The sequence below is a fragment of the Prionailurus viverrinus genome, chromosome B3 (assembly GCF_022837055.1).
Source record: "Prionailurus viverrinus isolate Anna chromosome B3, UM_Priviv_1.0, whole genome shotgun sequence".
Classification (NCBI taxonomy): Eukaryota; Metazoa; Chordata; class Mammalia; order Carnivora; family Felidae; genus Prionailurus; species Prionailurus viverrinus.
The window spans coordinates 58,213,402-58,235,738 of record NC_062566.1 but is presented as its reverse complement, the minus strand read 5'-3'; the positions used below and the strand labels follow the sequence as shown (position 1 = coordinate 58,235,738).

Genomic DNA, 22,337 nt, shown 5'->3' with positions numbered 1-22,337 from the left:
ATGAAGCCCCTCGCTGGAGCTCAGCCTGACCCTACCCACACAGGCACCATGTTCCGAAAGAAAAAGAAGAAACGCCCTGAGATCTCAGCCCCACAGAACTTCCAGCACCGTGTCCACACCTCCTTTGATCCCAAAGAAGGCAAGTTTGTGGGCCTCCCACCACAATGGCAGAACATCCTGGACACGCTTCGGCGACCCAAGCCCGTGGTGGACCCTTCTCGAATTACTCGGGTGCAGCTCCAGCCCATGAAGGTAAGGGAGGCAGCGGCAGGGATGGTCCTGCAGAGTCTGGCCTCTCCCAGTCCACAGAAGCCCGTGCCTGGCAAAACCACAAAGGCACCTGGAGGAACCACCTAATTTCCAGCTATCGATTAGCTAGCTGTTTGCGTTCCCTGCTAATCAGCCTCACCCTGGGTGAGGATTGAATTTCCAGGGAGGAGGAGCCTGGGGCGTCCCTCTCTGCATGCAGGTTGGTAGGGTTGCCCGATGTAGCAAAGAAAAATACAGGATGCCCAGCAAAATTTGAATTTCAGATAACAATGAATAATCTTTCAGTATTAAGTGTATCCCAGGCAATATTTAGACCCGCAGCCCCTCTGGGGCCGGGGCTCCCAGACCAGGGGGACTTAGTTGGGTGGGTCAAAAAGGGCAAGAGCTTGGTAGGGGCTGGGGTCAGGGGCCCTGCCAGGGTTTGGAGGCCACAAAGCCAGTTAATGTGGAGGAGAGCCCTAGACTGGCCACTGCCTCCTCAAGAAGCTCTGTGTGTCTCCCATAAGGCCACAGATAGAGCTAGAGAATGACAGCAGACCCCAGGCAGGGTCTGGACCCTACCTCTGTGCCCCCTTGGCTCCCGAAGCTCAGATGCCCACACCACTTGGCGTGCTGACTCCCTGTCTGCCCTGCTGGACTGTGAGCCCCATGACAATAGGCCTTCTCCCTGTATTTCTGCCCCCACACAGGCCCAACCTGCTGTGGACCCTGGTGAGTGACTGAAAAATTAAGAAACAGCTAGATGACACAGCAAGCAAGATCCTCAGGTGTTTCTCCCGAAGGCCCCTGGGAAGGCTGTCTGATCTGGTCCAGAGCCACCCCTCCCTGCCATGAACTGGCTGCTCACCCACACTCTTTTCCCTCCCCTACAGACAGTGGTGCGGGGCAGCTCGGTGCCCATGGACGGCTACATATCAGGGCTGCTCAACGACATCCAGAAGTTGTCGGTCATCAGCTCCAACACCCTGCGTGGCCGCAGCCCCACCAGCCGGCGGCGGGCACAGTCCCTAGGGCTGCTGGGGGATGAACACTGGGCCGCTGACCCGGACATGTACCTGCAGAGCCCCCAGTCTGAGCGCACTGACCCCCATGGCCTCTACCTCAGCTGCAACGGGGGCACACCAGCAGGCCGCAGGCAGATGCCGTGGCCGGAGCCACAGAGCCCAAGAGTCCTACCCAACGGGCTGGCCACCAAGGCACAGTCGCTAGGCCCCACCGAGTTCCAGGGTGCCACACAGCGCTGCCTGCAGTTGGGTGCCTGCCTACAGAGCTCCCCACCCGGCGCCTCACCCCCCGCAGCCACTGGTAGGCGTGGGACCAAGGTTGCCAGGCATGGTTCCGAGGAGGCCCGGCCACAGTCCTGCCTGGTGGGCTCGGCGACTGGGAGGCCAGGCGGGGAGGGCAGCCCCAGCCCTAAGACCCAGGAGAGCAGCCTTAAGCGCAGGCTGTTCCGAAGCATGTTCCTGTCTACTCCTGCCACAGCCCCTGCGAGCAGCAGCAAGCCAGGCCCTCCCTCTCAGAGCAAGGTAGGTTGGGATGGGCCCCGTCAGCAGAGCCCAGGAGCCTGGCCTTCCCCACTTACGGGGTCAGGCTAGGGAGGGCATAAGGGAACACAGTGATCAAGAAGCCAGCTCAGCCTCAGCTGAGGATTCTACCCTGAACCAAGTAAGCCCTGGTCTTCCAAATCTTAGCACAGGTGAGTCAGGTTCAGGCTGGCTCATTTTCTGGGGCGGGGTGGGGGCCTCAGAAGGGCCTTTGGTACATCCCAGTTTACATTCTTGCCCTCTGCGGTGTGTCTAGATGGGCCACACTGGCAGGCAAACACCTCTAACCATAAGCCCATACCTTTCCCCGCCCCCAGCACCCAGAGCCAGGTGCTCTGGTGCTGGACAGGGGCAGGGTCTCTGCCTCCCTCTTGTCAGCTTCTTCCCGCCTCCGCCCCCTGCTTGCCCCAGTGCTCTCCTCAGGTCCTGCTGAGGTTCCCTGTCCAGACTGCTTCTCCGTAAGGCATCAGGAATGTTCAGGTTTAACCCCTTCTCCGGTGAGAATGCTTTCCTCCCTCCCCTTTTCCTTTAGTGGCCGTTTGAACGTTCTGTAATGATTTATTTGGGGTCCATGTGTCCTGTGAAAAACTAGAGCAATGAGTGTGCCTGGACCGGGGAGCAGCAGGAGAACTGACTTTTGGCATGTGTGACAGCCTTAAATGCACATCTTTTTCCTGTGAAATAGGAAACAGTGAAGGGAACCCTAATGGTGACATTTCTTGACAGGCAGAGGAGACTGTTCTTGCCCTTAGATGTCCTGTCCATGGTGACAGCACCAGCCTTTCTCATTAGGCAGAATGACAAGAGGTACTCAGAGAGGGTAGGACAAGTCCCAGGTGTCTCGAATGAGTCAGGGAAGGAAACGGTGAGAGGGCCCTCGGGGGTTCAGGCCTCTTGCTCCTAAAGGTTTCTGGCATCTCTAGCTCCTTCTTGAGGGGCCGGTGGAAATGAGCTCACATTGCAGCACGAGGGTGGGGAGTCAGACCTAAAAAAGTCAGACCTCCCCTCCCTGGAGGGCTTTCAGAGCAAGCCTGGCTCCTCCCGTATTGGTGGTACATGAGTGTGGTTCCAGCTAGGGGAGTGGCCTGGACCCTTAACCTTTCCAAGTCACTGGCAGCCCAAGGCATCCAGGGAAGGTTCTGGGCTTTGTGTAGTCACTGGAATGAAGGACGTGGGCTGGGCTTCCACGTGGGGTGTGGGTTTAGGGGTAGAACAAATGAGATGTCGCTTTGATGTATCCATATGAGGAACATGTCTGTGAACTGAGAGGTCTCTGGAAGGCCATCCCCTGGGGAGACACTTCCTTGAAAACCAAGGTGGGAGCAGGACAGTTCACGCTGCCCAAGAGGTGAGAACTGATACTTGATCGCTCTCTGGCCTCTCGGGAGTCCTGTGGCAGGGCTTCAGGGGTTTGGGAAAAGGGGGTGTCAGCCCTGGGCTGAGCACTGACATGCATGTTTCTGAGCTCCTGCCAGCACCCCACAGCAGGGATCAGGCTGTCCACCCAGCCTCTGTCGGCCCGTCCATCCTACATACTTTACCAAGGATCTCCCATAGACCACCACTGCTGCATGTGTGGGGCTGTCCCCTGCACCAGAGGCAGGTGGTAGTCATCTGCAGCTTGGAGATGCCACAGTTCCAGATCCAGGGGAGTAGTTTCCTTCCAGGCACCTTGGGCATGTATTTCTAAATAAAGATTTTCAAGCCAGGCCTCTAAAAGGCAGGGCTGAGACTTCCTCTGAGCTGCTCTGGGCCATAGCTTCTCAACCCCTTCACTATTGACATTTGGAGCAGATGATCCTTTGCTGTAGGGGCTTTCCTGTGCACCGTAGGATATTTAATAGCATCTCTGGCTTCTACCCACTAGATGGTGGTAGCACCTCTCAGACGGGATAACCAAAAATCCCCCCAGACATTGCCAAATGTCCCTTGGGGGATAAAATCAGCCCCAGTTGAGAACCACTGCATCCGGCTTCCTACTCCACCCCTACAGCCCCAGGAACCACCAGACCAAACCAGCAGCCAGCCTTCCGCACCTCAGCACATCCCAGGGGCTGGTTCAGGAAGCTCACAGCAGCTGTCCATGCACTGGTGCCCTAGGAGGTCAAGCCACCAATTGTCACTTCCAGCCGGAAGAGGCTCCAGGAGGGTGTGTGGCTCTAGGGCTTTTGTACCCAGCCCCAGGGAGCTTGGCCTGCAGTCACTCACTTTGGCTAAACAGCAAAAGACCTCAACCCTGAGTGGGGGCTGGAGGCCAAAGAGTTAAGACAGGAACTTGGGGGATTTAGGAGTGGTTCCACTTAGAGGCAGAAAGGCCAAATCAGAAGACCTCAAGAATCAGCAAGCCTTGGTTAAACACCTACTGTGTACACTGTACTCTGTTAAATTCCAAGTACCTCCCGTAGGACCACAGCATAGGGGTAGGGAGTTATGCTGACCAGGGCTGACATTGGCCTTGCTCCTTACTACCTGGTGACGCTGGGCAAGTTACTTAACCTTTCTGAGCCTGTTTCTTATCTACAAATACAGATAATAATAGTACCCATAGGATAATAAAACAAGCCCCAAGGTTGTGAGAATTAAATTAGAAAATGCATTTAAGGGCCTTGTCAGAGTGGTATACCCCCAATAAATGGCTCTATCATTTTTAAAATATTATGACATGGCCTTTGCCTCTGAGGCACTTACAGTACAGCCCCTAAGCCCACGGCTGGAGAGCCTGGCCCTGTCATCATAGCCGGGGAAGGGAAAATGAGGCATCATTGTAACTCTACGCACGACTCTTCTGGTGGCTTCCCGCCCGAGGAGACGTCTCTATCACACCAGGAACTCCAGAGCCCACAACAGTGAATTCCATCTTTTGTCCCCCTTTCTCTTTCTTGGTGTGGCTTAATAGGTTTCCTCTGATTTTTTCTTGTGGTGACATGAAGTAGAAACTCCCTTCTTGCAGAGACAGGCAGCGAGGCCAACAAAGGGACCAGATGCTGCTGAGGTGACGACTGAGTCCGGGTGGTGGGTCCCCACCACCCCCTATCCCATGTTCCAGGCCACACTGGAGCTGGGCTCTCAGCTGGATCCCTACTGTATCATCCACCCACCTACCCCTGCACCGTTGGTGCCTGGGTTCAGCCAGCACCTGCAGCAGTGTCTCCACAGGGGCCTTGAGAGCGGAGGGGGAGCAAATCCCCTCCTAGGCCCATCCACAGGGCTTGTCCTTACCACGCCCACTCCCCTCCGCCCCGCCCCCCCCCCCCCACCCCGGCCGACTGACAGCACCCGCTCAACCACAGAGCAGAGATAGCCTGTGTAGGAGGCCAAGAAGCCAGAAGGTGAAGGGAATCATTTTACAGCCTTCCTTAGAAATCCAGGTAGAGAGAGCAGCTGTAGGTGTTTGTAGGCCCTCCAAACTCTGTCCAGCCCCACCCAGATGCTCAGAGAGCATGTTTTCTGTGAGCCATACCTCACAGGCCAGCAGACAGCCTTTCTACAGGGCCTCAGGGGCTACCTCGTGATTGGTGATCCTGTGATGTAGTGAGCTGTGCAGGCTGAAGTCTTGTGAACCATCTGCTCCTGGGACATGGCCTCACAGCCTCAGCAGTGGCCCTGCCCCCTCCACTCCCATCCCAGTCCTCCCACAGTCTCCCTGAGGCCATGGAATCACAGACCCCATTTGTCCAAAGCTGCCCAAGCGTGGCCCACAGTCCTCCTACATCAGAACCCAGGGGCCTCGTTAAAATGCAGGGTCACTGCTCTAGGGAACCTACCGAGGCAGAAATCTGCATTTTATCCAGCTCCCCAGATCACTGTGCATTTATAGAGGAGACCGGGGCTCAGAGAGGGTGAGGTGCCTAAGACTTATCGCTGGTCAGAGCAGTGTAGTAATGAAACCTAGATTGTGACCCCCCAGTCCAGAGGTCTCACTGCTCCAACCACACAGAGTGGGGAAAGGTGGGTGCGGGCCAGGTGCTGGCAAAGACGTGGGAAGATCTATTTACTACCCAGATGTGCTCAGTGGGCAGGATGGAGTAGTCACAATGGGTGCTGGGAGGTTCTCCTGGCTCCTTCACCGTGTAGGCTGAACCCAAGCACACTCTGCCACAACTTGGTTCTCTGCCAGCAGGGGCCCTCGCACACATGCTCACCCCTAGGCAAGACCAGGGGCCGAGTGGGGTGGTGTGAGCGCCCCGAAGCCTGGGGAGAGGGTGCTGAAGAGGTTGACAAGGCTCTGCTGAACCTGGTAGGACCGAAGGCCCAGACTCAGGGTCCCTCAGCCCAAGCTGAGGGCCTGAGGAGATTTCCTGGAGGTCAATGGAGCTCTGGGGACCTGGACCAGGACCCACTGGGGACCTAGGCAGCTGCTACATGATGGGTTCTGAGACATTCCAAGAAGTTCTCTGCAGCTCCTGAAGTGTCCCTCGTTAGGTAACTTTGGCCCTTTCTGGGGTGCCCCTTTTAAAATCATATAATGCCTGGGAAGAGTCATATTGCACATCACCAGCTCCTTGGAGAGAACCCAAGAATGGGACCCTTTCCTGCTGGGCTGCCAGGAGGGCTTAGGACCTGAAAGGCAAGGAACCTCAGAGGCTTCCAGGGTTAGGGCTTGGGCTCACTGAGGCCCAGTCTGCCACGCAATTCCACTTCCCCTCCTGTCCTACCAGAGGCCATAGAGATAGGCCCCTGCCTTCCCTTCCTTGTGGGGGTCATCAGCCAGGAGTTTCATGCTTGGGAGCAGGTAGAGAGGCTGCTCTGTGGAGCCCCTAGGAAACCTCCCCACCCCTGGCCCCAGGGCTTGGGTTTGGCTAGACCTGCCCTCCTGATTCCAGATCTCTAGCCCAGGAAGCATACCTGAGAACACTCAGATGGTAACACGGCTCTATGGTCCTCTGTTAGGGACACACTCTCACAGCATAGACACGCAGACTCCCTGCTGTCTGGCACAAGTGGGGTTATCAGAGCCCGTGCTGTGGCTTCCCTGCCCTGTGCTGGGAGCCAGTCACAGCTGCCCTGCCGTCCACACCCCCACCCCACTACCCAGGGCCTCTTCCACCCACATGGCCCCTTGGGTGGGAGCACCCTGGGAATGAAGAATGCCTCTGACCCAGATTCCCCGCACAGCCCAGCAGCACAGAAGGAAGTCGGCCTCTGGATGGCCTCCCAGGGGTCTGGCTGTCAATTACCCAGGAAGAAATACCCAGCAGAGGACACCCCAGGGACTCTGCTTTCTTCAGCTTCCCAGGAGTGGCAGAATGGATGTAAAGAGCTGCTGTTGGACTGCTCACCTGGGAATGCTGGGGGCTGGGTTGCCAGGCAGGACCAAGCTTTGGCTTCTGCTCCGTTTGAAAATCCTTGCCTGTAGCACCTACCCTATTTGGTCTGACACCCTCTAGACCTGCCCCTGTCCAGAGGTCAACCCCTGCTTCCGGAAAGGTCACAGCAAACGCTCCCACAGTCAAACCCCTTTCTGTTTCTTTTTCCCTCCCTGCAGCCCACCTCCTCTTTTCGACCGCTGCAGAAAGAACCCACCCAAAGCCTGGTGGCCAAGGCCCAGTCCTTGCCCTCAGACCAGCCCATGGGGACCTTCAGCCCTCTGACCACCTCGGATACCAGCAGCCCCCAGAAGTCCCTCCGCATAGCCCAAGCTGCCGGCCCACCCCCAGGCCGGTCTTCCCCCGCGGGCTCCCCACGCACCAGGCAAGCCCAGATCAGCACCAGCAACTTGTACCTGCCCCAGGACCCCACGGTGGCCAAGGGTGCCCTGGCTGGCGAGGACACAGGTGTTGTGACACACGAGCAGTTCAAGGCTGCGCTCAGGATGGTGGTGGACCAGGGTGACCCCCGGATGCTGCTGGACAGCTACGTGAAGATCGGCGAGGGCTCCACGGGCATCGTCTGCCTGGCCCGGGAGAAGCATTCAGGCCGCCAGGTGGCCGTCAAGATGATGGACCTCAGGAAGCAGCAGCGCAGGGAGCTGCTCTTTAATGAGGTGGGAGGAGAGGGCAGGACGTGGCGGGGCGCTCGGGATGAACATCTGGGAGCGGGGGCAGTGGGGACTGTGCCTGGCACTCAGGCAACCTCACCTGTCCCCCCCAGGTGGTGATCATGCGAGACTACCAGCACCTCAACGTGGTGGAGATGTACAAGAGCTACCTGGTGGGCGAGGAGCTGTGGGTGCTTATGGAGTTCCTGCAGGGCGGGGCCCTCACAGACATCGTCTCCCAAGTCAGGTGGGCAGCTGCGAGGGCTGGGCAGTGGGAGGGCCGGCTGCCCTCCACTGTCTTGGAAGGAGTATTGTGCAGCCTCAGGCCAAGGACACTGGGGTGCCTGTCACGTCATTGTGAGCACCTCCCGTCTGTTGGGGTTAACAGACTCATGGCATTCAGGAGAGTGGGTTGGGGAACACCAGAATGTCTCCAGCCTAAGTCCAGGCCCATTTCCACCAGGGCCCTGGCCTGACTGGACCCCCACACATATTGCCTAGGAGCTGTGGGGCTCGGTACCAGGGGCACCTAATCTGGCAGCCAGCTGCCCTGCAGCCCCGCCAAAGCTAACATTCTCTTCTGCCTGTGGCCTTTCCTGTCCAGGCTGAACGAGGAGCAGATCGCCACTGTGTGTGAGGCCGTGCTGCAGGCCCTGGCTTACCTGCATGCCCAAGGTGTCATCCACCGGGACATCAAGAGTGACTCCATCCTCCTGACCCTGGATGGCAGGGTAGGCCCCTCCCCTCCCTGGTACACCCGCGTCCCACCGCCTGCTTCCATATTCCCAGCTCGGCTCCTGCTCCACCACTCACTCCTGTTTTTCCCCCTCTCACCTCAACGGCAGGTGAAACTCTCTGACTTCGGATTCTGTGCTCAGATCAGCAAAGACGTCCCTAAGAGGAAGTCCCTGGTAGGCACCCCTTACTGGATGGCTCCTGAAGTGATCTCCAGGTCTCTGTACGCGACTGAGGTAACTGGTCCTTCCATCCCCCAGTCCTCCCAGAAGCAGCTTGGGAACAAATAGCTCTTGTGGCCCTTGCAAAGACCTGCCCCCGCTCCCCAAAATAGCCCTAGTTTTCAGATTCCTACTTAGTCAGTACCCTACCCCACTGCCCATCACACCCTGCTCGCTCTTAGACGGGTCTGCTCTCACTTGTGACTTTGCTTCTCGAAAATGCTCCTACGGCAGCTCAAGGGCAAGGTGGGGTATGGCCGGCTTCCTCATGTGTGATGGCCATTCTCAGAGAATGGCTGACAGCTATGTCCCTGCAGTCAGTGGGCACTCATGCAGAAAGGAACCGACCACGAGGCAGGTGGCCAGGAAGGAGGCCAGCTCACCGATGAAAGCTGGGGCCAGCTGCTCCCATCCCCCCGCGGTCCACTGCTACTGAAGGGTCAGCTCTGGTCAGTGGAATCAGGGACATTCTCTTCCTGCAGGTGGATATCTGGTCTCTGGGCATCATGGTGATTGAGATGGTGGATGGGGAGCCACCCTACTTCAGCGACTCCCCAGTGCAAGCCATGAAGAGGCTCCGGGACAGCCCCCCACCCAGGCTGAAAAACTCTCACAAGGTCAGTCAGTGCACAGGGTGTGCCCTTGCTGACCCCATTCTTCCTGAGGCTTGGAGGACCAGAGCCTGGGCTCCCAGGCCCAGCTTCTCCCTTCCACAGAAGCCAGAGGCTCCCAGAAAAGGCTCTTCTTTCTCCGCACAAAACCTGCACCTGGGTGTGGAGCCACATCTGTACACAAACCTCTGTGGTCACTCAGACAAGTTTCTGCCTGCAGGCAAATGACAAGAGCCTGAGAAAATGGAAAGCAAGCCTTCCAGGAATCTAGAGAAGCTAGTTGAGCAGGAACCCCTCTACCCCATCTGGCAGGGGAGCCATACCAAGGCACAGTGTTCCGAGTCTGTCATAGCAAATTGCCTTGTCCTTCATTGGTGCACATCCTGACCACGTCTGAACCACAGGTTTTCCCTTAAAGGTGGTGCGTGTGTGTGTAACCCTTTTCTGTCAAATCCACCCAAACTCACAGGCCTTTACCAGTGGACACTCCTTGCTGGTGGGCAGGTCAGTACAGGGCGGCAAAATGGCACTGCCATCTCGTGGCCAGATCGAGAAATGTCCCAGAGGGGTGAAGCCCAGTCCCTGAATAATAGTTCTATGGCCCCACCACAGCTGGATGGGAGAACAGACAGGAAGACACCTTCCGAGACAACTGGTCCTTGGAGCCTGCACCACCAGCCCCAAGATTAACATATGGGGAGATTTCCAATTGGCTAATTCCCCAGAGGAGGTAGCCTTCTGTAACAGCCCAAGATTTAGCTTAATCCCAAGATATTGGCGCAGAATGAACTAAGATAAGCCCCTGACTTAGACTCTAAGGCTTAGAGCAGTAAAGAAATCTCCCTTTTCAGGTCCCACTTTGTTTTTTTCTTTTATTCCAAACACTTCATCCTTGATCTCTTTCTTATCTTCACTAAAGACAGGGCAAGCACATTTTATCATTAGCCCATTGGGCAGATGAGAAAACTGAGGTCTAGAGAAAATTGCAACTTGCCCAAGATCAGGGATAGACCCAGGACTGGATCACTAATATGAATCCCATGCTTCTCCCGCAGAGCCACAGAACCTGAAGGCTGAGAGCCCTGAGAAGCAGGGTGAGGAATGGGCTATATTTGGAGCCCAGCTTCCCAGGACACCAGGCTTCTTAATCCCACTGCTCAGTAGCACCCCCTAGAGGTGATCTAGCCACTTTTCCTGGTCCGATGCCAATTTTCTTTACCTATCCCATAATCCAGAAAGTACTGAGCCTGGGAGCTACTACCAGGAAGTAAGAAACGAGAGAATTCAAGACTTTCAAATGATGGTGGGGCCAGGCAGACAAGTAACCCCGAAGCCACCCCATGCTGTGGCTTCCTCTCACCGATGCCCTGTCTCCACAGGTCTCCCCAGTGCTTCGAGACTTCCTGGAACGGATGCTGGTGCGGGACCCCCAGGAGAGAGCCACGGCTCAGGAGCTCCTGGACCACCCTTTCCTGCTGCAGACAGGGCTGCCCGAGTGCCTGGTGCCCCTGATCCAGCTCTACCGCAAGCAGACCTCCACCTGCTGAGCCCGGGGACACTGGGCAGCCAGCCTGCCGGCGGGGCCTGCCTGCCTCATTCTCTCAGTATTCTCTCCAAAGATCGAATGTGAAACCCCACCCACACCCTTCTGCCCCTCAGCCCACTGGGCCAGGCCGGACCTGCCCCTCGGTCTCTCTGCCTCCCAAGAGAGTCCCCAGTTGCCTTTGGGATGGTGGAGACCCCCTTCTACAGAATGACCCTCTGTTATTTGCACAGGGATATTTCTAAGAAACGTGGAGACCCGCACTCCTGGCCACGTGGCCAACACAGCAGAAAAAGCTGCTGCGGTTTTTTAAAAGTAGTTGTACATTAGCATCCCAGGTCACCGAGAGGGCAGACTGCCTGTCTTCGCCAGGATACTTGCTGTTCTCAGCTCCAGCTCTAAACCCTGGGGTCTCAAGAGGGCCACAGGGAAGGTTTCTATTGCCTGAAGCCGTCTTCCTCCTTTACGTCTGACTTCCTGAAGGTACGGTCCAACCTTCACCTGTTTCCTGACCCACCTGCACTGACACCACTCTCCCTGCACAGCCTGCTCCAAACTGTGAACAGCCTGCTCTCTGGCCAGGGGTGGAGGAAGGGCATTTGTCTGGGTAAAAGAGAAAGAATGCAGTTGGTGGTAAACATAATCTCACTTTACAGGATGGAGAGAACACTGTGTGTGTGTGTGTGTGTGTGTGTGTGTGTAAGTGGAGGACAGTCACCCTGACAGCCTGGCTCCCTTCAGGTCACTCACAGGTCACCTACTTCAGTAAGGCTTCCCATCCTTTCTGCCACTAAATTCTACCAGGAAGGGACTGCTTTCTTGGCCTGGCTTCCCACCTCCTAAGTCCCGTGTTTCTACCTGAACAGTGAAGAGAGCTGACACATCCCAGGGGCTTCGCGGATTTCAGGTGTCTCCTGTACTGTGGAGTCTGAGAGCCAGAGATGGGAATGGTAAAGGAACAAACTTTGTTTTGCCTGTGAGCTTTCTCTCAATAACCAGGTCATCAAGGACCCATTATTTTCAAAAATCTTGGTCTGAGGGAGATGAACCACCCCCTGGGGCTCCATCCTGTCAAGAAAATGGACACCCCCTTTGTGCAAACCATCTGCCCTAGCTGCCTCTTCAGACACCTGTCTCTTTGTCCCCCTTCCCTCCCCACCTTCAGGGATGTTGTGAGTCAGGGAATCCAGGGAAGAACTCCAGGTGTCAGGACCCTATCTAGATAATATTTTTAGATTCCTCTGCTCCCTAGTGGCCTGCTTTGGGCCCCCCCCCCAAAAAAAACTTGCAAGGACTTTTTTAAGGGTCAGAGTTTTAAAAACAAAAGCATCTTCCCTAGAAACTTTTGTGAATTGTTTGCACTTGTGCCTGTTTTAAATTAAACTGAGTGTTCAAAACCTCTGGGCTGTTGTCTCTGACAATGGAGCCAGGCTATGTTCAAGCTGGATACTTCAAGCAGCTGTCTGGTGTGCCCCCCTCCCATATGAGCTCCCCAGCGGTCACTCAGTCCACAGAAAACCCAACTCCCTGGTGGCATGTGGGCCCATGAGGGCAGATAAGAAGGGAAACGGGAAGCGAAAGGCCCTTGGGACTGAAAGAACTGAGAAAGGGACAGAGCTGTCCTTCCCAGGGGAGAAGAACCCAGCCAGGAAAATCAGGGCCATGCGCTCTGCTTGCTGGTACCACGGGGGCTCTGCGGACAGCCACTGGAGCTGATGGCCACTTTCTGCACCGGCGTCTCCCTTCTCCCTTTTGCTTCCCACTCCAAGGAAAGTCAGAGGCTGCTTTCCTCCAGCTGTCCATAGAAAGTGGCCTGGAACTGCTTCCAGGGAGAAAGCAGTCTGTGTTTCTGTTCTCAGAACTGAGGGGTTGTGGAGCAGCAGTGCAGTGACTGGAAATCAATACACCTTGGTCCTAGTCCTGCAGGTAGGGGAGGTAGATGGCATGATCTTTAAGCTTCTAGCTCTGACACTGATTCCAGCACTTCCTTCCTGAGAGTTCATCCTACCCCCAGCACCAGGGTTCACTGAAACCTCTTACCCAGCATCCAGGAGTCACACAGACCCTTTCCTGCTCCCCACACCAGCCCCACCCGGAGAGCTGCCCTGGTCTCAGGGTCCTGGTCCCACAAGCTCAGTTGGAAGCGGTACCTGAGTCCTTCCTTCAGGAGGCGGCCACAGTGCACGGTGGAACAGGCAGGGATGGAGGCTGACAGAAGGCAGAACCTTCACAGGAAGCAAGCACACCCTCTTGTCACTCCATAGGGAGCCCAGAATCAGGAGCAGTTGGCGAGGCAAAGAGAGGCCAGTTCTTGCAACTGAATAATACTGGATTTATTAACTATTCTTCTGAGTTCTAATAGTCCTTCCACCGCCCAGTGTCATTCCAAAAGCGTGTGCGGACGTATTTGGCCTCCCATGCAGCCTAGTTCTGAGTTTGATGTTAGGGTACTGAGCTCCAGTGGCCTGTGTGACTCTTCACAACGATGAAAGCAACAAGGATTGGAAAAGAAAACTGTTTAGAAAGGTCTCTTCTAAAGTGAGCGAGCTAGAGAGGACCCCAGCCTCAATGCCTGGGGGCTGACAATGAGAAGGAAGTGCAGGAGAGCAAAATGTGCTGAGATGTAGAAGTTTTGCACAGAGCTGGGACTAGTAAGTAATCTGCAAGAACAGAAAGTCAGTCACACACAGTTCATTGCAGACAGGAAAGATCTGCTGTGGTCTTTTAGAAACAATGCTTTCAACCACCAAGCCCTTGGCACCTCCGTGGAGAGGAGCCCTCATGATTGTTTACTCAATAAGGAAGGCCCAGGGTGACATTCAACCAGAAAGCCACAGGTCAGCAACATTTGAAAGATGACAGCACCATCAACCTAATGTTCACCCCAGACCTTACAGTGTTTTGAAGAAGTCAAAATACTTGTATTCTTACACCATTAAAAACACTGTGGAAATTAAACACAGTCAGAAAGGGAATAAGTGAACAAGCAGGGATCGGCTGGAGTTGGGGGGGGGGGCAAGAGTTTGTGCTTGGGTTGTCCAGTTATCCCCCATCCCACCCCAGATCCTCTCCACCTGGCTTTTCAGGTGCTTCTGTATCCTTCACCCACCACCCAGACAGTGGGACTAAGGAGAGGCAGATGTCTGGGGAGAAAGGAATGAGGGGAGGGCAATACACCCCCAAAACGAAAGCAAATCTCATCATAAGAAAACAATGCAGGTCCCAAGGTTCAGAAATTATAAAGAAGGGGTTGGAAGCCCCTGTCTTTCAGAAGAGAGCAGGAACTCTCTGGACTTGGGAGCCTTAATTTGGAAGATCTTGGGGTCCTTAGTGAAGAAGGGTCTGGGCTCCTGCTACTCCAAATCCGGGTTTTTTGTTTACTGTCCCTCACTCCACTGCTGGGAAATGGCTTCAAGTATCCGGATTTAATATACTACAAGAGTAAGGGGAGTCCATGGGTAAATGCACACGGAGGGAGAAGTACATTGCCGTGATCCCAAGTGAAACCAGAAAAAGTCTGAACTCTGAGCCAGGGCGCTGCGAGGTAGGCGCAGCGCTGCCACCAGGGGGCACCAGAGATCACGTCCAGTGCGGGGTGGGGTGGGGTGGGGTGGGGTGGCTGACTTTTGAGGGGCAGAAGGATTGGAAAGGTGTCTGACATCTATACAACGCCCACTCACCACCACCCTCCACCCCGCCCCAACTTCTCAGCAGAGATCATTCTCTCTGGGCAGTCTCCTTAGAGTTATGGTGAGAAACCTTTCGTTCTGCAAAGGCGTTTTAGATCGACGCCTTGAAAAGCCCCCACCTCAGACGGGTGAGGTGCTGCAGCTCAACCTTCGGGGTTCACAAAAAAAGCCCCCAAGCGCAGCCATCCCGCGGGCTGGGCGCACAGGTACCCGTGCTAGGGTTTCCGCAGGGTCCTAGGGCACGCGTTCATCCGACCTCCTAGAATCCCCCTCTTAGGCCAACACAAAGAGGAGACAGGGGAGGGGAGGAGAGGAAGGACCACGCCGGAAAAGGGCTTTTAACCACCTCTCCACGGTTGCCTCTGACTCACTAATCTGCCCAGTAATGAAGCTTTGCCCGGCCTACGTCCCACGCGCTGGGGCAGAGGCAGGGGTCCTTGGTCTCGACCTCCAGCATCTACCATCCGCCCTGCCCTCCATTAACAGCCCAGCGAGAAACAGGAGCCCTTTAACAGCCCCCTTCCAGCTCTCGCCAGAGTTTGATGTAATTTAAACCCGGACCTGCGGCTCGTGTGGGCTTCCCGACTCCCTCGCGCCGCCGTTCAACGTGGCAAACACTTCAGTCAATTATCCCCCTCGCAGAGCTTCTATTTAAAGAGACATTGTCAGGTTCTTAAGCCTCGGATCAGACCCGCTGCTTTCTGCTTCATATACAAAGACTCAAAACACGAGTTCTTTGAGGATTGGAAGAAATACAATTAAGCCAAGCCTTCGCAACCGTTCCACCCTGCGGGAGCACCCACATGGCACCCACATGCGGGACGGGGGGAGCTGGGAGGTGGTGGGGGCGGGGAAGTGCCAAGTCCTTTCATTTCAGGCCTCTAACAGTTAGCAGAAGTAAGGCTGGATCACGAGGGACACGACCTCAAAGATAAAACTCAAATGCCCCTGAGCTGAAGTACAGGCTGGCTCAGGTGCTGGGAGCTGGGCTGGGTAGGGGTTGGTGTGGGGCAATGACCCCCCATCATCAATGAAGTTGAATCCTGGGTCAGCCAGAGGCACAGGGAGCTGGAATCACCCAGGAGCTGTTTCAGGAGACAACCAGCATCCAACACCAAGGCCTCTGCCACCCCCAAATATGCTCTCATTGTCTCGAGGCAGAAGTTTCTCCCCAGAAAAACGTAACCTTCAGACTCCTTCACAATCAGCCCTCCTGTCCAGAAGGGCTCAGAGGCCAGTCTCCTTGCTCTCCTTCTCCAACACTTAAGAGGAAGGGAGACTTAGGTCACGTGCAGAATTACTGTCTTATCACTATGCAGAGGAGGGAGGCTAGGCCTTTGTTCTACAAGTCAGCTCTTCTGCTGCCTGGCTACTAGGGTGTGGGAGACTGGCCAGGAGGAAGTGTCGGGGCGGGAGTCCCGCAAGACTCAGAACTGAGCCTTAGGGCTCAGAGTAGGGGGTCCATCTTCCTGGCTGGAAGGCTGTAGCATGTGGAACCAGTCTTCCACTCTTCCTCTTCCAGGACAGGAAAGGTAGGCTGTAGGGAAGGCGAGAGACCTAGGCAGGGAATACCAACAAGCACAAAAAAGAAATAAAATAGGGGCTCTTTTCAGAGAGAGGGTTGGTAAAGGTCTTGCCTTGGCAGTGGGGGACAGGTTCTGGATCACAGGCCGGGGAAACTGCCAGTTAAATGAAGGACCTGGAAGAGAGAAATCCCAGTGGAGGTGAGACATTAAGAGCAGGGGGAGCAGGGCTCAACCTTGACGCTGTTTACCGCTGAGAGTGCAGCACCATGGCCTCTGTGCCTGCCTGCCAAGGCTGAGGCCCAGGCCCCGAATGGGGCAGAGCGTTGGCCTCTAACTCTGCGCTGCTCTCGGGCCCTGGTGCCTCCCCCACCAGGCTGGGGATGTCTGGAGCTGTGGAGCGTCGGCGCAAACCCAAACGGCCAGAGCCGGGGCCGCCCTCCGGGTGGGGGCTAAGGCCAATGGGGGCTTGCACTAAGGTCGGAGGCACTCCCTCCAGCACCTCCTGCGAACGCCACCTCCCGGTCCCCGAAGACTGGGGCGACTGTGGTCGGGCCATCAGGGCTCCTGCCCGCAGTCGAGCCGCCTCCTCCTCGGTTACAGCACCCAGCGCCAGGCTCATGCTCCGGCCCAGCTCGGGCCTGTCGCTGCCCTGCGCTCGGTGCCGGCCAGAGCCCTTGCCCCCTGACCCTGCCTCGCCACCGTGACCGTGGCCGCCGGCCGCTCGCGCAAAGCGCGCCAGGAGAGGCCGAGGTAAGCGGCGAGGACTGGGTCGTCGACGCTCGGGGCTGGGCGCGGGAGCCGGATGGCCAGGAGGGCTATCGGAGTTGGAGCCCCGGGCCGCGGCGGCGGCGGCTGCGCGGCCCCAGGGCCCGGTGAGGGCTTGCACGCAGGTCCCGTGGCCGCGGGCGGCGGCCAGTTGCAGCGCGGTGAGACCCGCTCGGTTGGTGCGGTCGAGGCGCAGGCCGAGGCGGCGGAAAGAGCGCACCAAGAACTCGAGCACCGCCCCATGGCCGCACGCCGCCGCCCACATCACTGGGCTATTGCCCGCCGAGTCGGCCGCCTCCGGGTCGCCGCTGAACTGCACCAACAGCTGCACGGCGTCCAGGTGGCCGCGCTCGCAAGCCAGGCTGAGTGCCGTGCGGCCGCGCTCGTCCCGCAGGTTCACTGCTGCACCCTGCTCCAGCAGTAGCCGCACGAAGCGCGCGCGCAGCGCGGGGTCCGGCAGGCCCACCGCCACCATGAGCGGCGTGCGGCCCTGCTCTGCGCGGCAGTCGATGATGCTGCGGTCCAGCGCATCCAGCACAAAGCGGGCCAGGTGCACTTTGCCCGCCTGCATGGCCTCCAGGAAGGTGCGCGTACCCGCTCGGGGGCACAGGTCTTTGGGCTTGAGCATGACCCCGGCCGCCGCTCCCAGGCGGCCCAGCAGCTCCGCACGGGGGCGCCCCTGTTCCCGCGCCCCGCCGGGCTCTGGGCCCCGCTGGTGTTCTGGTTTGGCTCTCTCCGCGCGTGGGCGGCTGCAGCCGAGGGTCCTGATGTTCCCAGTCTTTTGCTCCGGCGGCTTCCGCTGCCCCGCCGCTCCTGAGCCGCACGCCTGGCGTCTCGCTGCTCCTTCCCTGAGCTTCCCGCCTGGAAGTGTAGGTTGCTCGCTACTCTGAGCTCCGCTCCTGGCCCGCTACAAGACTACGAGAGCGAAAGCTCGGCCCCTTTCTGTCTGTCCCGCTGTTTTCCGCGTGTCCGGTGCCCCTCCGTCCCTTGTGGCTTGGAGCCGCGCCACTCACCCGCACCCGAGGCAGCCCCCGCTCCCCTGCTGAGACGGTGGCGCCCGCCGAGCGCGCCTGCCTCCAGCCTTGGCGGGGCGCGCCGCTCCTCAAGCTGCTGGCGCCGCTCCTCCGCCTCCTCCCCGCTCGCGGGGGCCGGGCCGCGCCGGGGCGCTTGCTCCTTACTTGGGGGGCTCAGCGGCGCGGGAGCCGCCGCGAGCCTGCACACCTGGCTTTATAGCCTCGGGGGTCTCCATGGCAATGGCTGCCCTGGAAGCGGGCTGAGCCGTCAGGGCAGGAACGCACGCGGCGGGGGAGACCGCCCCTGACCCCCACCCCTTTGTGGGCCACGAAGTCGGGGAGCGGCTCCTCCTCCGCGCTCCCCTGGGGCTGCGGCGGCAGTTGTGGGGCGGGGGTGGCGGCTGCTGCTGGGGGCCACATGCAGCAGGCCAGGCCAATCCCAAAGTCACAGTCGTCTTTCCTCGTCTCCCCGCCCTCCGCCCCCACCAGAGTCGATGCTCCTGGCTCCTTAGAAACTTGGGACCTCGGACCCGTCGGGGAAGACGGAGGGCTTCTCGCTGCCCCCAGCGGTCCAGGTGGAAGGAAATGGGACCCCAAGAGGGCAGAACTGGACCATAAGCGAGCTGGGAGTTGGCGGCGAAAGGCGAACTGGAAGTAATTGCGGGGCGGGGGAGGGGGTATCTGCGCTGCGCACAGGGTGGGGGGGGGGCTCATTCTGGCTGAGAACTGCCACTCCAAGTGTAGCGAATCACGCACTCACACACAATTGTTCTTCCCGCACACGCTCACTCTGAGCGGGGGTGGAGGGGAGAGTGTGCTCTCCAATCTCCGACGTCTCCAACCCCGACCACGCGCCTGATTGCCAGCTCCCGGCGGCTGACAGGCACAGGAGGGAGGAGCCGAGACGCGCGGCCCGAGCCGGAGCCTGGAGTGCTGCAGCCTCGTGAAGAGTTCCCTGGCGCCGCCACCCCGGAAAATGCGAGGGACAAACACGCAAGCCTCCCCTACGGTCCTCGGCTCCCTCCTGAGCACAAAACCACCCCCAGACCACAGGGCTCTGATTTTGACTACTAACTGACCCGTTTGAAAGGGAAGAAGAGAGCTCGAGTCAGGGGGGTGTGGAAAAACCACGGCAACCCCACTCGCTCCTGAGATGAAGGGCCGAGGTGCTGAGGCCTTGGTTGAGGGGAGTCTGGGCTCCTCAGAGACGCTGCGGGCTGGGGGTGGGGGGTTTGGCTGAGAGGGTAGGTGTGTGTGTAGGGGGGATGAATGGGGGGAAGAGAATCAGGTATCAGCTTCAGAATTTACTGAGACTTTTCATGAGCCAAGTATTGTGTTCGCAGTTGCGGGGAAACACAGAAGTTCAGTTCTGGGTCGAAGAGACCTTCCCTCCCAAGCAGGGAAGACAAGACCGGGACAAAAAAGTAGAGGCTATCACCAAGGGCTCAATACATGGTTAAATACAAAACTGAGACAGTGCTCAGAGGAAAAGGTGGAGTTGTGGGGAGGAGAAGGCTCTGGAGGAAGTCTGAAGACAGGACTTCTGAGGTGGTCTTCAAGCCTGTGGGGGATCTGGCTGCTAGGAAATGAGGAAGACATTCCAGACAGGGTTACTGAGGCCAGGCCAGGAAGCAAGAAAAACACCTGTAGGGGACAGTATTGAGGGCTGCTTTACTGAGAACCTTCCTATAGAAGACAGGAAATTAAGGGAATCCTAAAGGTGTCCTGAGCCTGGGCAGAGCATTGATAGTATGCTTTGCAGCAGGAGCCGCCTGTGGAAAGGTTCTGGGCAAGGAGAGGATTTGCCCTTCCAGAAAGAAGACAGTGGGCTCAGATGGGTGAGTGGCAAAGTGCACATTGGACCCTGCACTCCAGGCTTCTTGCCTTTCTCCAGCTCCCAGGCTTCAGGGATGCCCACTGGCATCCTGAGCCCAGCTATGGGGCGGGGACTCCCACACCCCTCTGTTCTGGGCGGTGGGGGGGGGGGAGTGGTGGCGGTGGTGGTGTGTGTGCATGTGATATATACCTGTACACACTGTCAAGCTCCCACTCCCTTTATCTTCTTTCATTCTTTAATCCCTCTGCTCTGCCCATTTTCTCTCCTGGTGTCACAAAAAGGGCACAGCATTTGACATTGGAGTTAAGTCACAGCTTGAAGGCATTTATTAGCAGTGTGGCTCCAGGCCTGCATTGTCTCATCTGCAAAATGAAGCCGACAATACTAGCCCTGCCTACTTCTGGCAAGATCAAGCTAGAGAGTGTCAGGGAAAGAGCTACACGGTTATTCAGAGTGTAGAAAATCCAAACTCGCCCACCCCAGACATGGGGGCCCCTCCTGGGGTGTCGCCTCAGGGTGAGTATAGACTCTCCAACCCCAGTGGGGGTGCAGGAAAGCTCTCCCCCCCCCCACCTCAGCAGAAGAAAGGCTTTCCTTCCCTTCATGACTCAATTCCCCTTTTTGCAGCGTGAGGGAAATTGCTTTCTTCCCTCCTGTTTCCAGAGTCGGGGAAGGAGGTAACCCTGGAATCTGCATGTGGCAGGCCCGCCTGACACGCCAGGCAGCGACACACCCCAGGTAGAGGAGAGAAGCAGCGGGAACATGGAATGGGTCACTGCTCTGTCCTAAAGAACCATGGACTCCCTCCTCACTGGGGCTTCCGCCTCTGTTCCTGGGATGGATGGAGACAGTTCCAGGGAAGCACAGGAGCCGGAGGTTCCTGTCAGGGCCTCCACCCTGGCTTGGCAGACAGCGCCATGCTGGCCACTCTTTAGAAGGAGCAGCCAGTGCATTTGCCCCATCTGTCATCACCAAGCCAGTCAGGCCTGTGGCGGGTCTCAGGCCCTGGAGCCCTAGCTCTGACTTTTCCGTAGGCTCAGTGGGTTCTGAGGAGAAATGAAATAGCAAAACTGGGGGGGGGGGGGGGGGGCGGGAAGAGCTGAGACGGTGCTGCAGAGCAGAGGCCCCAACAGCCAGAATTAGAAGCTGTCGCTTAGGGAGCTGAAGGCTGACAAGAGATGGAGCTGAGGCAGGGAGCAGGCAGGCACTCCACACTCTCCTCCCCTCCACCTGCTGAGCCTCTCCCCCGGGGCAGGCCCCAGGCTGGCAAAAGAGCTTCCTCCCAGAGGCGCTAGGCTCAGGTCTGCAGTCTGTCATTCTGTCTGCAGCCAGCGCCCCTCCCAGACCCCTTTCTTTCCCCCTCAAGTGTCACCAGCCCCCTCACCCTGTCATGTTGCACCAGCTCAGCAGGGTTGGGCCAGGTGGCACATGCCTGGGAGATCCAGAGAGCCGGGGAGGGGGTGGGGGGGTGCAGGGGGTGGGGTGAGTCAGCAGGGGACTCTAGTATCTGAGTCAGCAATGGGACTGGGAAGGGGCGGGGACCCTTCTCTTTATGTAAAAGGTGAAACTGAGGCATGATGAATGGACGGGGAACCTTGCCCCAGCCCCACAGATACACAGCAGGAATTCACCTGGTCAGGGCCCTGAGGGAAGGCATCAACCTCTCCTCTGCACATCCCCTACAGCCAGAGATTAACTCATCTCCAGGGCCCAAAAACTATGACATTTTCCCAGGGGGGCACCTTGCCCTTTTCCCAGAGGACAGAAAGCAGGGAGGTGGGTATCTGGGGCTGGCCCCCAACCTGCTATGCAGAGGCCTCTCCAAGAGGCAGGATTGCATTTCCTTCCCTATTCCTGGGCTTCCCAGCTCCACACTGGGGAGCCCAGAAACTGCCCGGTCTGGCTGAGAGGCTCGGGGAAGGCAGCTTCTCCTTCCCCTCAGCAGTCTCGGGCAAAAACAGGGGACTGTCCAGTTGACTCTATTTGGCACTGGCTCTGGCTTATGCCCACGTGCCTGGGTCAGTGAGCTCGTCTAGCCTGGATCCTCATCCCTACACGGTTCTACCCCTGGGCCGGCAGGGAGATGGGGCAGTGGAGTGCCCAGCAGGAGAACTAAAGACAGCACACTGCTCTGGGGTACAAGTGTCCCACCCTTGGCTGTATCCAGTGTGTATGCAAGCTGGACGTGCCAATGACAGGCCTTACTGCTGTGAATGAGCAGGACCCCTAGTCTCAACCTGCAACCCGGGAATGCTGAGATCCCAGAGGTCTGGCCCCCAGAGGTATGGAGGGTGGTGGCGGTGGTTCTGTTTATTTTTCGAAGGCACAGGTGCTCAGAGCTAATGGCATTTGTTATAACTCTCTGATAAGAAAACAACCTCTTCCCAGAATCAATCCCCACCTGGCTTCTCCCAGGCCAGTGCCTATTCCCATTTGGGATTTGGGACCATGCCACAGATGCAGCGAACAGCTGCCCCCAAGCCCCTGTCGAGCAAGTGTTGGGTTCAACCATAACTACCACGGGGGCCTAAGAATGTGATCACTCTAAGTCTGCCTAAAGGGGCCCAGGTGGCCTGGAGGTTCACAGCTCCCCAAGAGGGTGGGGG

The 22,337-nt window shown here is 57.5% G+C and overlaps 2 protein-coding genes across 8 annotated transcripts in view; one reads left to right on the top strand and one right to left on the bottom strand.

Moving 5' to 3' along the window:
* PAK6 (p21 (RAC1) activated kinase 6) overlaps positions 1 to 12,298 on the top strand; it is a 36,036-nt gene extending 23,738 nt beyond the window's left edge. For all 7 annotated transcript variants that reach the window (XM_047861304.1, XM_047861300.1, XM_047861302.1 and 4 more), the window contains 8 exons: positions 44 to 252; positions 1,143 to 1,796; positions 7,300 to 7,797; positions 7,905 to 8,038; positions 8,396 to 8,522; positions 8,637 to 8,762; positions 9,230 to 9,364; positions 10,738 to 12,298. In XM_047861304.1, the coding sequence (XP_047717260.1) occupies positions 49 to 252; positions 1,143 to 1,796; positions 7,300 to 7,797; positions 7,905 to 8,038; positions 8,396 to 8,522; positions 8,637 to 8,762; positions 9,230 to 9,364; positions 10,738 to 10,905 (2,046 nt within the window). In that variant the 5' untranslated portion in view covers positions 44 to 48 and the 3' untranslated portion in view covers positions 10,906 to 12,298. The remainder of the gene's footprint in view (positions 1 to 43; positions 253 to 1,142; positions 1,797 to 7,299; positions 7,798 to 7,904; positions 8,039 to 8,395; positions 8,523 to 8,636; positions 8,763 to 9,229; positions 9,365 to 10,737) is intronic.
* Positions 12,299 to 13,242: 944 nt separating this feature from the next.
* ANKRD63 (ankyrin repeat domain 63) lies at positions 13,243 to 18,030 on the bottom strand. Its single transcript, XM_047861308.1, has one exon. The coding sequence runs from the start codon at positions 17,507 to 17,509 to the stop codon at positions 16,361 to 16,363; it is 1,149 nt and encodes a 382-aa protein (XP_047717264.1). The 5' UTR covers positions 17,510 to 18,030; the 3' UTR covers positions 13,243 to 16,360.
* Positions 18,031 to 22,337: the final 4,307 nt, after the last annotated feature.